The 16,577-nt window shown below is 36.3% G+C and overlaps 1 protein-coding gene across 1 annotated transcript in view; it reads left to right on the forward strand.

The window, feature by feature from the left end:
- SLC25A12 (solute carrier family 25 member 12) overlaps positions 1-16,577 on the forward strand; it is a 112,054-nt gene that overhangs the window by 84,550 nt on the left and 10,927 nt on the right. Inside the window, exons 12-13 of the mRNA XM_051991072.1 lie at positions 2,546-2,598; positions 2,886-2,966. Of these exons, the coding sequence (XP_051847032.1) occupies positions 2,546-2,598; positions 2,886-2,966 (134 nt within the window). The remainder of the gene's footprint in view (positions 1-2,545; positions 2,599-2,885; positions 2,967-16,577) is intronic.

Here is a 16,577-nt window from a genome sequence, read left to right on the forward strand (position 1 = left end):
GACAAATCTCAGATAATCTACCTCCCAGCATCTTTTGAATTTCTCTCCTTTTTATTTATACATCCTCTAGCACAAGCTCTTATCAGCTCTCATCAGGACTATTCAGTAACTTCTTAATTAATCAGTATTATTTGAGTGTCTTCCCTGTTCAGTCCATTCTCCATAACTGCCAAAGTAATATTAAAGCATAGATTTGTGTTATTCTCTTACTTAAGAATCTTTGGCAACTCCTTATTACCTCTAGGACAAAATAAAAACTTTTTGGCTTTAGCTTCCTTTTTCATTCTTATTTCTCATTAACTCCTTTGCACATTCTTGTTCCAGCTAGACTGGTCTGTTTGTCATTTTCTAAATTCAGCTTTTAATCTTCCATCTCCATGCCTTTGTGTAGGCTGGTTCTAACATTTAAAATACTTCTAACTTCTGACTTTTAGAGTCTTTAACTTCCTTCATGGCTCAGCTCAGGTGTCACCTCCAATATTTGAACCCAGATCTTCCTGATTTCAAAATCTGCATTTTTCTCATCATACCATACGTGCCTCTCTGTGTTGCACATAATAGACACTTAATAATTGTGGAATTGAATCAAAGAAACCCAGGTACTTAATACACTAATCTCGTTCCTAGTGCGCAATGTTTACTGGTGACTACTTTAGGAAAGATGTCATAAAAATGGTCTTGGTTTGGAAAGCAGGCAATCTCTAGTCTTACTCAGGATGTGAGCTGATAAATCAGCTATTTTAGATGAGAGACTGCAGTATTAGGAAAAAGACAGTGTAAACTGTGTACACATATACACTGTGATTGTTGAGATTGTCATATATTACATAGAACTGGCCCATTATTCTGTCAGATAATTGACAAAATTGTTGACAGATTAGCCCAAGATTCTTTACGAGTAACAATGAGATAAGAGAATGACACAAATCAGTACTTTATTAAAATTCTATGAGCCTTTATTTAGGCAAGTTGGACAACAAATGCATATGCTGACATGGCTGTAAGGGAGAGTTAGATTAAAAGTAATAGGTGCTGATAATCATGAATGTTAGGAAGTTAAGACTGCCATCTACTGATTTAGTCTTTTAAATCAGTGTGCTCCATTAAGGGTATGTGAAGATTATGCATTTGTCATTGATAATTCAGTTTGACTGACAGTAGTCTGTGTGCACCATTACTTGCTGGCTCCCAGCTCATGGAAAATCACTCAGCAGTGGCTTCAAAGTAGGCTTAAGATCAGTGGTGAGAGTGTAAGTATATATGGTTCTTCTTTCTTCCCACCCTCACCTCCAGCATGATTTAAAAGAGGGAGACCAGTTATTAGTAGTATTTTTGGAAATCCATGCAATAATTTAGATAAGCCATGGTTTTTAGACAACTGAGTCCTTTGAATATCTGCAGATGTTAAATTGGGGGTTTTCCTATTCCAGTCTCTTACTAGCCCACGAAAATTCAATTTTCCAACAATATAGTATTACTTGTCATTTTATTAATTAAAATAATAATTAATCTCAAAATAATTTATATATATATATTTGTTTACTCATATGTATACACATACATATATATATGTGTGTATACATATGAGTATATATATATGTATGTATGTGTATACATATGAATAAAAATTTATTCATGTAGGAGATTAAAGGAATGCTATTTTTCTTTCTTCAATGCTTGACTTCCTTTTAAATCATTTGATTTCATACCTTTTATTTATTTGTTATAATTAAGGAGAACCTTGTGGTTTAGTGGTATAATCATCCCCTTCTATCCTACAAAATGGGGAATTCCAATATACTATGGTCTTAACAATAAATTTTCAGTTTTTTCTCAAAACTTGTGACTTTAGATTAAGAAAGAACCTTTCTTGATTTGTTTAGATATGGAAACTGATTGATATAATTTTATTTTTTATTGATGCTGACTATATCTTAGGAATGGAGAGGCCCATATTTTTCATGCTTTATGTATTTTTGAAGAGGTACTAGATGAGTAGACTTAGTATGTGAAGAAAAATAATAAACTCATGAAAACAAAATTCTTTTCCATCCCTGAGGCAATTAGGGTCAAGTGATTTACCCAGAATCACACAGTTAGGAAGTGTTAAATGTCTGAGATCAGATTTGAACTTGTGTCTTCCTGACTTAAGAGCTGGTTCTCTATCCATTGTGCCACCTACCTGCCCCTGAAAATTCATTTTTGATACAAACACTTTGTATACACCTATGAAAATTTATATTATGATCCAGTATTATTATTTAAAAATTTGCTCAATAAATTATGTTAATAATAATAATAAAATTTACATAGCATTTATTTCATTTGATCCTCACAACAACTCTGTGAGGTAAATTATTTTATTATCAGAATTTTGCACGTGAAGAAAGTGAGGATAAGAGAAGTGAGGTGACTTATTGAGAGCCTCATAGCTAATAAGCATCCTCCTGACTGCAAGTCCAGGATTCCAGTCCCTGGGCCACTTAACTGTCTTCCTCTTCTGAAAAATTGACCTTGCTCCTTATGATCATCTTTGTTTATCTAGGTCTGGTGCCACAACTTATAGGGGTTGCTCCAGAAAAGGCCATTAAACTAACTGTAAGTAATGTTCTTTCTTTTAAATTTGTAGTGATTCATTTTGCTTTGTATCATTTGTTCAAATTTTATTAAGGAAAAAAGTTGGATTTGGGTTATTGAGATCAGCAGAGTCTTAAAAGGAAGCTTTGAAAAATGTAAATTTATAAATAGCCACATACTGGTTTTGAATTATGACATACAATGTGCCCTTGATTGGAGAAGGAAAACAATTACGTGTCTATAGAAGGAAAAGGATATGGGAATTGTTGGGAAAAAATTTTTTCTGACTACTCTATCTTTTTAATCAGGTTAATGATTTTGTTCGAGACAAATTCACCCGAAAAGATGGCTCCATTCCGCTATTAGCAGAAATCCTTGCTGGAGGTTGTGTAAGTGTTAATCATGGGCTTTTTACTCATTTGAAAAGAAACTTAACTTTTTCATAATATATATTGCTGAGAAAGAAATATTCAGTTGCTATTTTATCTGGTCCCAGGTGAGCCAAGCAGTTTCTTCTTTTCCTGAACTGTCCTTCTGTGAAATGGATTTTTTGAGTAGCCTGGTCAGCTTCACGTGACAATAGGTGGCAACTGGGAATTCTTATCAATTCTTTCTTCTAGACTCTGTTGACAGTCTCACAGGGTTCTTTCCCCCACACCCCCTTCTTCTGAAGTTCTTGTTCTGAATCCCCATAAATATTGTGGAATGGAAAGAAGAGAAACTTGGTTGGCTTGTGGTGGTATATTTATACTGACGAATTTAAAATCAATGTGAGGTGACTGATTAATTGGGCTATTATTATCTTTCAGGTAATGGGACTGAGAAACACATTGTGGTGTAATTTTCATTCCTTTTGGGGGAATAGATTCCTTTTAGGTTTTAGCTGCACTGAAGCTATTGACACCAATCTCAAACTCAATGATATAGTTTTGGCATTTACTTAAATTAGAAAGAGCAGGGCAGGGACCAGAATCTCTGTCCTCATCATTTTTGTGAGCACACTCTGGGATTTAGACATAATCACAAAGGTAGATTTTCAGCTCAGCTAATTTTGCTTGTGGGATTGGCCCCACATTTGGTAACATTATGGTGTATTTAAGGCTAGTTTAGCCCATTTTGTCCCTGAGAACTCTAATAACTTCCAGTTGAGTTGGCTGACAGGCCAGAATAAACCCCTCTTCAGCTGGTTGTGGAACCTGAGGTGATGAGGTTGATGACCTCTGCAGTTTTTAATTCAAGGAAGATGCCCTGGAGGGCCAAAGAGAGAGACTGTTTCTGGTTCTCCCTGATTAGATTTGGCAGCATGGCACATACCTGAGTCCTCACCTGTCAGCAATATATGTTCTTATGGAAAAAGCAGCTGTGTGTGTTGTGAGAAAGGAAAACTACCTTCACTGCCAAAAGAGCTTCTTTTTCTGGAGGATAAGTGGTATGCACAGAATGCAACATGTACCCAAGTAGTTCTCAATTCTTGTTTCTTAGATCCTACACCCCTGCCACATTATATACTATCATGTTTTCTTTGCATCATTTTCCTCTATCCACCACTCCTTTCTCTATATTCTTTCTCTCTTTGATGATATTTCTTCCCATCTAAGCACCCCAAAATCTGTTTTGTTCGGTTCATTAATATGATGCAGTGGATAGAGATTAGATCTAGGAAGAACTTGGATCAAAATTCATCAGAGATGCTTAATCCACATGTAAGCCTGTAAAGTCAATTAAAACTCTCATGCCTTGATTTCCTCATTTTCAAAATGAGGGAGACTGGATTCAATGATCTCTCAATTTTTATTCAATTCTCAATATATGTCCTATGATCATTATTATTATTATTATTATTATTTTTGCTGAGGCAATTAGGGTTAAGTGACTTGCCCAGGGTCACACAGCTAGGAAGTGTTAAGTGTCTGAGGCCAGATTTGAACTCAGGTCTTTCTGATTCAGGGTTGATGCTCTAACCACTGTGCCACCTAGTTGCCTCTTATGTTCATTATTTATCTACTGTCTTATTAGCATGGGTGTCCTCTTGGATGTTGTCCAGATACTTTTTCTATACTCAAAATCATAAGCTTTCAGAATTAGGATGGATTATAACGCCCACTGAACCACTCTGGACAGTTACTCCCCCAAATGTATATATTCAGGCCTAATATCTCTTCTGAGCTTCAGGTTCATATTAATGACTGAGAGAGCATACCCTAGATGTTCCAATAAAATCTCAAATTTAACTTATATAAAATGGAAATCATTTTCTCTCTCAGCCAGAGGTTCTTAATCTTTTTTTATGTCATGAACTGTGACTCTTACCTGCCTTCATTTCATGTTGTTCTTTTCCAAGAACTCTACTTTCCAGAGGAACTGGAATATTAGCTGTCTCCCACACTTGACATACCATCTCAGCTGCCTTTTTGCATTCATATAAGACATCCTCATTGCCTGAAATGCACTCTCTCCTTTTTCTGCCTTGAAGAATCATGGGTCTTTCTGGGAAGTCTCAATTCATGTTCAGCCATCTCTGTGAAATCTTCCCAGAATCTCTCCCAGTTATTAGTTATTTAACCTTCCTCAACGTGTATTATTGTTATTTAAGTCCTTATATCTCTCCCTTGGAGAATGGAAGCTTGTTGATATCAGGGGCAGTATGTTTTTTTTTTTTTTCCTTAGTTATCTTTAGAACTTTGCATGTTTGTTGGCTTGTGTTGTTGAATATATGAGAGGGCAATTTCATAACTTTAGAATTTTGGGGGTTTTTTAGTTTGCAAGTTTTTTCTTCCTAGATCAACATTAAGTAACTGTATAGTTAGATGGATAATATATTGAATTTGTCTATCAGTATGTTTATGACTGGTGGGACAGATGATGATTTGAGTCCAGAATTAAAGAGGAGTTAAGAGGTCTGGATTGCCTTCACAAAAATTACAAAGCTCCTTTAATGACTCTCATACACCTTGCCAGAAACAAAGGTCTTTTTTTAAAAAGTGCCAGCAATTGTATGATTGGGTGTGGGTCATGGAATAATACTTTGCCATCTCTGGAAAATTAAAAATGAGTGTCATACAGAGGGCAATGGAGACGCATTGGTGGATGTGAGCAGGTAGCATCACATAAGAAAAAAAGAATTTCAAAGAAAAGAATGTCGTCAGGACTATGAAGAAGTGAAAAAGAAGAATTTGGTTATATGGCTAGACGGAGGGACAACAGGTAGATAGCCCCAATTCTCCACTGATATATTCTCAATGGCAGGAGAACAATGAAAACCTTCAGCACTTTGGGTGGCCCCTTGTGGCAAATTTTGGGATGACATGTACAAGACTTGCACAGGATAGACAGGCTTAGACAGGTTAAGACCACAGCTACATCTGAGTTGAAATATTTTGGGAAAAAAAGTGTGAGAAATATTTGGTTTGGGGGTGTCACTTCTGTTGCTGCCATTTTAATTTTTTATTTTTTTAACTGGTTTACGATAAGCAGGATTTTTTCCTAGCTAAAAAAGAATGGAATGAAAGACAAAGAAGAAAAAAAGAAAGAAAGAAGAGGAGAGGGAGAGACAGAGACAAGAGATAGAAAGGACACAAAGAGATAGAGACAGAAAGGATAGTGAGAGAGAGAGATAAAGAGACAGAGACAGAGAAGAGATAGAGACACAGAGAGAGAGAGGGAGAGAAACACATATACACAGAGAGGGGGTGAAGAAGAAAGAAAGAAAAAAGAGAAAAGGAAGAAAAGAAAGAAGGAAAGAATGATTTTTCTGCTTTGTGTTCCTAATTACTGTTCTGTTTACATTTGAGGAATTTCTAAAGGTTCTAGTCCAGGTGACTAAGCCATTCAGATGAAATGAGAAACTGAGCCACAGGAATGAGGTGGTTAAAACCTAGCCAGCTTATTTTCTCATTAGTTGCCTTGTTCTTTATAGGATGTGTCTTTTCTTTAGGGAGCTTATTTAAAGATTGGGGCTTTGGCTAGGCTGGGCTGATAATCCCCTATGAAGCTTGGAGGGTGTTGAGAGTTATTTTGATGCTCTAAATCTCTTCTTTATGTATGATTCATTTCTGGAAGACCTTAGACCTTAGTCCTTAGTAGTCTGGCACTATTTGATTTAAAAATCGAATAGCTCATCTATCTTAGATAACTATAAAGTTAGGTACAATTGCTATTCCTATTCTTACTACTTTCTGACCCTTTCTCTTTTCACCTTCCTTTCTCCTTTCCCTCCTCAGCTGCCTAATGTCCCAATGCATATCCTACCCTCACTGCTCCCTCCCAAATCAAACTCATCAAGACCCAAGTTATAAAAAAGACGAATCAGGCTTAATATGTTACCTCTCTCAGGGGATTTGTACTTTAACTTGAAATAAGACTATTTGCCAAAGGAATGCTTTCTCACTTGCAGAATGTTCAGGCATGATTTGGATGGTGGGGAAAGTATTAGAGATATCCCAACCCCTCCCCTTTCTTCTACCCCTCCCCTCCCCCCCTCTGAAAATTCTTAGTCTCGGGATTTAGTTGGTAAAGGTGTACTTTTAAAAGTCCCTGGAGCTGTAGGGTTGGATGCTGTTGGCACAGCCAGCACCCTGCTTCGAAGGATCAAGGGCACATCATCTTCACAGTTAGAGAAAAATGCTGCCATTCTTCCCAAATAACCTAATTACAGTTTTTAAAATGTAGCTAATGCAAGTTAATCAGGAAGAGACGACCTAAGCTTTGGCAAAGTGGAGATTGGCTCCTTGGGGAGTTGGTCTTTTGCAGCAAGACACTTTTCCTAGAGCTGGGACTGGGGCAGGGTTGTGTGTAGTAGAGAATCCAAAGCCCCAACTCTGATCTCAGGGGAGATAACTTTTATCAAGTCTGTAAAGGTTGGGATGAGACTTTCCTCTCTTGGTACCTTTCAGTGACTGGTTGTCAATACAGTTAGAATTTTTGCTTTCCTCAGCTCTAATTTCATCCAATAATAATGAACATTTTAGAAATTATTCTCTTTACATTCTTGAAAAAATCAAATAAGAAGAGACTTGTACAAGAGACTTGTGAGGCACAAGCAATTTCAAATACCCATGATTTCACAGGTGTGACTCTTCTCCCCTTCATTGTGGTTTGTAAGTCCTTTTCACCTTAGTCTTAGTGTGTTTCTGGGGTCCCAATATTCATCTTTGGTGGACAACTCTCTTTGATTAAATTAAGCTGGTTTTAGGGAAAAGAGGTTCACAGTTTTCTGTGCCTGTTCTCTGAGTTATTTTAACTTGGGTAAAACCTATATAATATTTAAGAACTCAAATTCTCATACATATCATGATGGGTGAGTTGAGTAGTCAGTCAACAAACATTTAAGTCACACACACACACACACACACACACACACACACACAGAGGAATTGTGCCAGGCCCTGACCTCAAGGAGTTCATTTTTTAATGTGGAAGACAGCATATAAATAACTGTACATACAAGATAAATAAAGTGTAGGATTTTAATGGTGGGCACAGTTAATCATAAAGCTAGAATTGAAATTAATCAGACTCTGCCACGACTCTGAACACAAAAGAATAAATGTCTAATGCGTTAATGGCTTATTCCATTGAATCACATGTCTGGCTCATTTCTGCATTCATTTTACTTTTTGTCTCTGATATAAGCTCACAGCTTATAGTTAAGGTCATTTGTTCAGGGAAGGAGATTAAGAATAGCTTGACCTTCTTGACCTCCTCTTCCCCAGTAGAAAGTCTTTGTTCCATGAGCCATGTCCGATCTGGGAAAAAAAGAAGGAAGGTCTTCTTTATAAAGAGAACCATGAACAGTGATGATTGTTGATCTCAGCCCTGGAATATCACATAACTACTTAAAAAGAGATTTCACTTATTTTATTTGTGAGGATTTGACACAAGGTTTTAGAGCAGTTTTATTTATTTCACTACATTACAAGAGAAAGATGTATATGCTCATATGTGGGCTTCACATGCATGAACCTAGGCATACCAGCATAACTGTTTGTTTTTGGAGAGGCTCCTGTTCTCAAGGTTTATTGTTTGCTTGATTAGAGCCTTTTTTGTGGTCAGAGGTATTTCCATTTGACAATATTTGATGAACCTCAGTTTCTTGGTGTGAAATACAAGAAGATTTGAAAGTACCTTTAAATAAACATGAGTTTATTTTAAGAAAATTAATTTTTGGGACAGCTAGGTGGCACAGTGGATAGAGCACTGACCCTGAAGTCAGGAGGACCTGAGTTTAAATCTGGTCTTAGACACTTAATACTTCCTAGCTGTGCGACCTTGGGCAAGTCACTTAACCTCAATTACCTCAGCAAAAAAAAAAAATAGTAATAAAAATAGAATTGAATATTGAATATAATAATGGAATGAGATAGAATAATGGAAAAGACTATTAAACTTTTTTTGAAATTTTCAGAATATTAATCTAATTTGTAAACATTAGCCATTAATTTAGCCATTGACATATATGACTTTTATAGTAACACCTTAGGATTTTGAACTTAAATTTATAATTTATAATAATTCAGGCATGTTTGACCAAATTTACCTTTATATAATCTATAAACTAAAAGAGTTCTTTCTTACTATCGATTTTATATAATTATGGCAGTTATATATAAATGTAGCACTATCTAGGTAACCCAGTGGATAGAAGTTGGATCTGGAGTCAGGAAGACCTGAGCACAAATATGGTATTAGATAATTCCTAGCTGTATGATCTGGCTAAATGATTTAAGTTCTGGCTCTCCATTTCCTCACCTGTAAAATGGGGTGGATACCTACCAGGGATATTGTGAGGATGAAAAAAAAAATTAAGAGAAAATATTTGTAAGCAACACTCTGTAAATCTTCCCCTCCCCCCCCAAGACAATTAGGGTTAAGTGATTTGCCCAGGGTCACACAGCCAGGAAGTGTGAGTCAAATTGTCTGAGGTCAAATTTGAACTTAGGTCCTCCTGACTTCAGGAGCTGGTGCTCTCTCCACTGCACCACCTACCTACCCCTCACTCTGTAAATCTTAAAGTACTATATAAGTGCTATTTTGTATTATTGTGACATATGCCCATAACAGATATATAACAATAATAATAGTGATAATGATAGCTAACAGTTATATAACACTATTTTCTCAACAGCATGTGCTCATATCATTTTTCTGTTCATTTGGTAATTTTCATAATATAACAAATTTTCACACTATTATCATATTTGTTGTGATTATCTGTTATCAGTTTGAGGTGCTATGAACTGGGTGAACTTAAACTATAAATGTTTTATCTGTTCTGACTATTCCATCAACAGGCTATTCCCCTTGTCTTTCTTCCTCTTCTTGGGTCTCCCTTTTCCCTCAAACAAAACAATATTGAAATTAAGCCAATTAATAGCCCTATGATTTTATCTAAGTGTTCATCAATGTGGTAAACTTCGTGGTTGTGTTATTTTAAGAAATTGCCATAGCCACCCAACCATCCTCATCAGCCATCAACATTGTGAGACTCTCCACCCACAAAAAGATTACAAGTTACTCAGAGCTTAAATGATAGTTAGCACTTTTTAGCAATAAAATATTTTAAATTAAAGCATGTACTTTAAAAAATTATAAATGTAATATTATTTCTTGATGGATTACAGCAGAGCTTCTTAAACTGTGGGTTGTGACCCATGTGGGTTAGTGTAATTGAATATGGATTTGTAAAATTATGACATTATCAGTAAACATTTGATTTGTATATCTATTTTATATGCTTATATATTCAGAATTGTGTAAAATTTCTCAGGGGAAAAGGAGTCACTCAGAAAACATTTAAGAAGCTTGTACTATTTTCATATCCATTGGGAAACAAAATATTTTGTGTGACTTACCTTATTGCAATATTCACTTTATTGTGGTGGTCTGGAACTGAACTTGCATTATCTCTGAGGTATCTCTGGATCTGGACATTCCTAGATTCTGGGAGATTTAGAATACTAAATATTTTTAGAGCTGGTAGGGTCCTTAAAAGTTAATCTGGTTCAATCCTTTCCCTTCATACATGCAGAAGCTTGCCATGCTATCAGTGAGAAAACCCATTCTAGAACCTAAATCTTAAATTCTAAAGTTCTTGGAGTTGGAAGAGACTTTGGAAATATATTCTGACTCAGTCATTTTACAGGTTATGATACATTTCCTAACTTTCAGATTTCTGGTGGCTTCTTCAGCCACCTTCCTGTTCTGCCTAGAGTAACTTCTACCCTGGTAAATGTTTCTCAATCATTATTTCAGGAAAAGTCCCAGCCATCCTTCACTTTTGATTCTCTGACCATCTAAGTTCTTCTAAACCTCACTAGCCACCTTGCTGTGCAGGGCAGATACCTCTTCCTCCCTAGTTCTCCAATTTGGGAACTATTAACCATTATCAAATCAACCTCCACCTGGACTGGGTGGGTTAGTATATCCCTATAATTTTCTGGATCCAAATGCCTGTCCCTGGATTCTTGGCCCCTTCTCCTTTGTATATAATCACTCCCCATTAGATTTTAAGCTCCTCGAGGGCAGAAACTGGCCTTGCTTTTTGTATTTGTCTCCAGTTTTTAAGGGTTTAATAAATACCTTTTTATCCATTTACCTATACCAACTGTAGCATTGAAGAGCCATCTTATTTTCCTTTCCTTTCAGATTATTAATATTAGTTGTTTCACTCTTTAAATAGAAGTGGCATAAAATTGTAGCTATTGAACTCTGAGCTTCAGTATTATAGAAGTAACTGGTTTAATAGATACAATGTGGAATTCAGACTCAGAAGACCTGGGTGTGAATTCTGTCTCCGATGCTCATTAGCTTTGTGACTAGCTTTGTTTAGAATTAGACTTGGTGACTTCTAAAGTCCCTTCCAACTTTAAATCCATGAGGTAGCATAAGTGGTAGAGTGACATGAGTTCAAATCCATCCTGAGACACGCACTACCTGGGAGACTGTGGGCAAATCACTTTAATATGTTTGTCTCATTTTCACATCTATAAAATAGGAATAATAATAATAATAGCATTTACCTTGAAGGGTTCTTATGAGAAACACATGAAATAATATTTATAACATGCTTAGCACGTGGTAGATGCTATATAAATGCTAGCTATTATTATTAATCTTGGGGTGGTTGTATCTGTTTGTGGAAAAGAGACAGACATCTCCTCTACCCCTTTCTCATTATACCCCTTCCCTCAAATAGTATGATTAGATGGAGTCTGTCTCAGCTACTAATTCTGTAGTTTTTATTGGTTTGAGTTACAACTTTAAATGTACGTATTTTGTGGTCAGTGTTGTGCTGGGAGATATTGAGTAAATTATGCTCACCCCACTAAGAAACTCATAAACTGCATGTTTTCCAGCAGGAGTGCAGGGACTTTGTGATGGAGGACTTTGTTTTTACCTCTTGTTTTTTAAAAAATTAAAAAAAAAACTGGATTGAACATTTATATTCACATTTTTGTGGCTAGCTCCAGTTCCGAAGTCTCAAAGAAGTTCAAAGTAGGAAGTAAACTGGGAACTGTGGGGAGGCAGGATCTGGCTACTCCTTTGTGAACTCTGCCTCTGGGGTGGAATCAAAAGGGCAAAGGGCAAATGTTGTGGGATCCTTTGTGTAGCCCCTCCAGCCTCCGGCAGGTCAGGAGGGGTTTGGGCCTGGATCTCAATCTGCTGCCTTTTCTTCTCTAACCTTTGCTGTCAGATTTATTTGGTTTATTTTCTCATGGGGTTGGGGGTTGGGAGGGGGTAGTGGAGAATTAGGAGAGTTAGGAGAGTTATTTTAAATGATGGGAGGTTAAATGGAAGCGTTAAATTTCTGTTGCATAGGAATAACCCCTATTCAAAATGAAATTTGTCAACTATTGAGTTCCCTTGTAATTGATTTAAGTGAAGAAATGACTTTATGTGGAAAATAAAAGGATAGAAATCAGCGTGAACAGAAGTGTTTGACCCACTTTCAGAAAAGAATCTGCGTTATGTGAGTGGGTGCTCAGTAATGTCCTCCTCTCATGATGATAAAATAAAACAATTTGAAGTCCTTGAGCCAATTTTTTGGGAGGGAAAGAAGCAAAAATCCCAAAAGTTAACTGTAGGTAGCTTGTCATCTTATTTTCTACCTCAGCACAGGCAAAAATAAATAAACAAATAAATGTCTCCCTTCCTCACCTCTCTCCCCCAAACCCCATCAAAAATATCAGGCTTAGAGATTTCTTTTTGAGATGCCTGTAATCATGGGTTTTTTTGGTGTGTTTTTTGTTTTTGTGTAACTTTTTTTTTTTTTTTATCAAAGTCTAGTACTTTTGATTCCATTGTCATAGAATCAGGAGTAGAGGAATCCTTGGAGGTTGGCCAGTCCAACTTCCTCATCTTCCAGAATGAATGAATGAATGAACTCTAAAGAAGTGATGTGAATTGTCAAATCATAGACCAAGAAGCAAAGTTCATTTTCAAACCTAAGTTCTAAGCCTGCAAAGTTGGTGACTCCTTCTCTGAAGTCTCCTGCTACCTTTCCTGTGGCCAGCTATTAGGTGGTAGCAGAACAAGAAAGGCATAGGAATGGAATGGAATTTTATTGTAGTTTTTAAAAAGAGACAAAACTGAAGAATAACCCTCCCCCTCAAAAAAAAAAAAAAAAAAGGAAACAGTATGGCAAAGTAAAAAGGAGGGGGGTGGTTAACCATTTATCACAAAACATATTTACTTATATATGTTTGAAGTTTTAGAGCCATACTTTAATTAAAATGGATTCATGTGCCATAAATTATTATTGCTAATAGTTAATTAGGGACCTTCATTAAAATTGATGTTATACATAGTGTTTTATATTTTTGCAGCATTTTATATTCTAATGTATTTAAATGCATTACTTCACAACAGTCTTGTGAGGCAGGTTCTAGGGGTATATTATCCCCATTTTATGGATTGAAGTGAAAATGAGTCTTCCAAAGCCTACAGCAATTAAATGCCCCATAGGTAGTGTCAAAAATAATATATAAATTTAGGTCTTGTAAGGCATAAGTATTCAAACATTCAGGCCTCATATTGCTCCAGAGTGGCTCCAAACCAGATTGAAATGTAATTGGGAAATATTCAACAAAATAAATAAAAATACCATATGAGTGACAATGTTAATTTGTGGTTTTCTAAGTCAATATGAAACCTTCAGGGATACCTTTCTTTTTTGAGTTTGATACCATTGCTGAAACGGATTTAAGATTTCAATTCTTTTAGACATGTTATTAGGGTCTCTTAAATTGTCTAATAATCTGAACAGTGTGTCCATCTCATATTGTAAAGCTCAATATAAATTGAGATTTCATTTTTAAAAAACCTACAAAAGTAATGTAATTGTAGTGTGCTACACCAAATCTAGTAAAGCAGAACCTATAACTGTGAAACATAGCAGGGACTAAACAAATATCTTCTGACTTACTGGTGTCTTGGAAAGAATATGAGTGCACACTGGTTGGATTTAATGGTATAAAACACCTGAGACATAATTGTATATATTATTACTTGCTAAAAGATAGCATAGAAGAGAACCAACAATTAGTCCTTTAAAAAAAATAAAAAGTAACCTTTGTAAATTATTTTATTTTGAAATTTATGGGTGAAATTGCAAATCTATAATGTACAGCTTGCTTTTAAATATGTAACAAAGTTGAATTTCTGGGTTTTTTTTTTTCCCTCCAGTGCCTTTTGTTATCTCCCAAATTCATGCTCCTCTACCTGATATTCAGGGCCATTAAAATGTTATCTTAATACCATTAATGTATACTCTTCAGACAATCTAGACTATCCTCTATTCCCTGAACATTCTGCTCTCTGGGCTTTTCCCTTTTTTTTTTGCTTATGCTATTCTTTATATAAATGCATTTCATTCCTGCAATAGACATTATAATTGTTTATGTACATGTCCCAAATTCTGTCCTTACTCCAGTCTGTAAATTTCAAGAAGAGAGGGGCTGTGTCTTATCTAAATTTGATATCTTCCCCATGGTGAAATGTTTATTGAATTATATAACTCAAAATGTAATTTGGTGTATTGCTTAAAAAAGTAGAAATACCCATTTAAAGGAGAGGGTGAGAGGGAACTAATTTGAAACTGGTCCCATTATGGGAATGAGAGTGTATGTGTTCATTGGGGGAGATTATTTATTTGCCTGGCAAGATATTCTTATTTATAATTGATTAAAAACATAAGCTAAGTTCCCATTTATTTAAATGTAATATCCCCACTTAATGAATATTACCCAGGGGCTGACATTGTCTGGTAGTCCCAAATTTTCTGTATTATGATCAAAATATGTGGTTTTGTCATCTGTGGTTTTGCTGTACTTTAGAAAATAGAGAACATTTGGACCAAGATTCTCTTTGTTACTATTATTTTAAAGCATGACTTCAGGGAAGTCCATACACTTTTCCAATTGGTTTGGTCTTTAACACTCCATAAAGAGGAATTACTTGGATTATCATTTTAACATAATTTGTCACCCAGCAATCTCTTAAAAAAATATTGTTTGCTGAGACTGAAACATTGAAATGTTTCCTCCTGCTGGGCAACAGATTAAAAGAGGGAGAGACACACAGAGGAAAATCAAGATGCAAAACTGGGTCAAATCATTGTGTTGGGCCATTGTGCCAATGGCATTATGGGGGTGCGGAGCTGGGTTGTTGCATATGGCTCCAGTCTCAGGAGATGATGAGACTGAGCAGCAAAAACTTGTTGCCTCTCCCTGCTCTATAGACAAAGAAGGGATTACTGTCCTGGATCATAATGAGCATTAGGTTTCCCACGATGGAGAGAGGGCTCAGGATCCAGCCCCAACATTTTCATTTCCAAATAATTGGGATGGTCAATTTACAGACAAGCCTGCTGAGAGAAGTTGTGATTTTTAGCCAGAGTAAAGCAAGGATATTTAGCTGCAGATAGTCACTATTCTTGAGGGTGTTTTGTACATATTTTATTGCTTTAGGAAAAATAAAAGAAAACTTGGGCTCATAAATTTAAAAAAAAAAAATCACAGCCAGATTGTGTACTCCTTCTGCTTGGTAGAAAGCACAGGATAGGACCCGGGTCACTTCTAATGCAGTCTTAAAAAGGATGTCGCTTAGGCTTTTTTTCTGTACTCATCCCCCATTGAGGATGTCACTTGGATGCAAAATGTTGCTTGGTGAAAGGCCTCTTGCAGCAGGACAGGCCTTTGTGAAGAGCTTACCATTATGGGATGGAAATGTGCAAAGAGGAATTTTCCTTCTCTGTGAGGGCTCAGGCAATTGAAACTTCACACACACACACACACACACACACACACACACACACACACACACACCCCATTGTAGAAACCTTAGGAAGAGATGTTAGCACTCAAGTTAAACTTGTTTGTGCTGTTCCTTCTCTTTTCTGGTGCTTTGTAAATTTCAGATGCAAAACACTCATTTTCTCAATTGAGATCTCTGTCAGTCAGACTGCTAGAACATGTGTTGTTTTGGAGGGGAGGGGGTGGAGTGTGAGCATAGACTCCTGGTGACTTAAGCATTCTATGGGTTAGCTGTGCTTTAGGAAGTCTAAGCCTCTCTTAAGTAAGTGGTGATCTGTCTCTGAGCTGTGTTCATGGTGTTAGATTTGAAACTTGAACATGAGTGGCTCATTCCCCCTCTGATGAGCCCTGAGGATGCCTGAGTTATATTGATTGCTCTCTACAAGGCTCAGAAATAAAAGCCAAGAAGGATTTTCAGAATGTTATATTAATGTTTAGAGGGAGGCAAGAAACTGAACAATTAATTTGAAAAGCATTACATACCAGTGCATGTTAGGTTCTGAGAATTCAAAAGATGAGCAGTATCGGTGTATATCATCTGGTAGCATGTAGATTATAGACTTAGAACCAGAAGGGATCTCCCAGCTCACCTAATTCAATTCCCTCTTTTTTATGGAGATTATAGGGTAGGTAATGTGCCTGAATCACACAGGTAGCATTGTAAGGAGCAATGTTAGCCCAAGAACAAGG

Source organism: Antechinus flavipes, chromosome 3 (genome assembly GCF_016432865.1).
Source record: "Antechinus flavipes isolate AdamAnt ecotype Samford, QLD, Australia chromosome 3, AdamAnt_v2, whole genome shotgun sequence".
NCBI classification, from domain to species: Eukaryota; Metazoa; Chordata; class Mammalia; order Dasyuromorphia; family Dasyuridae; genus Antechinus; species Antechinus flavipes.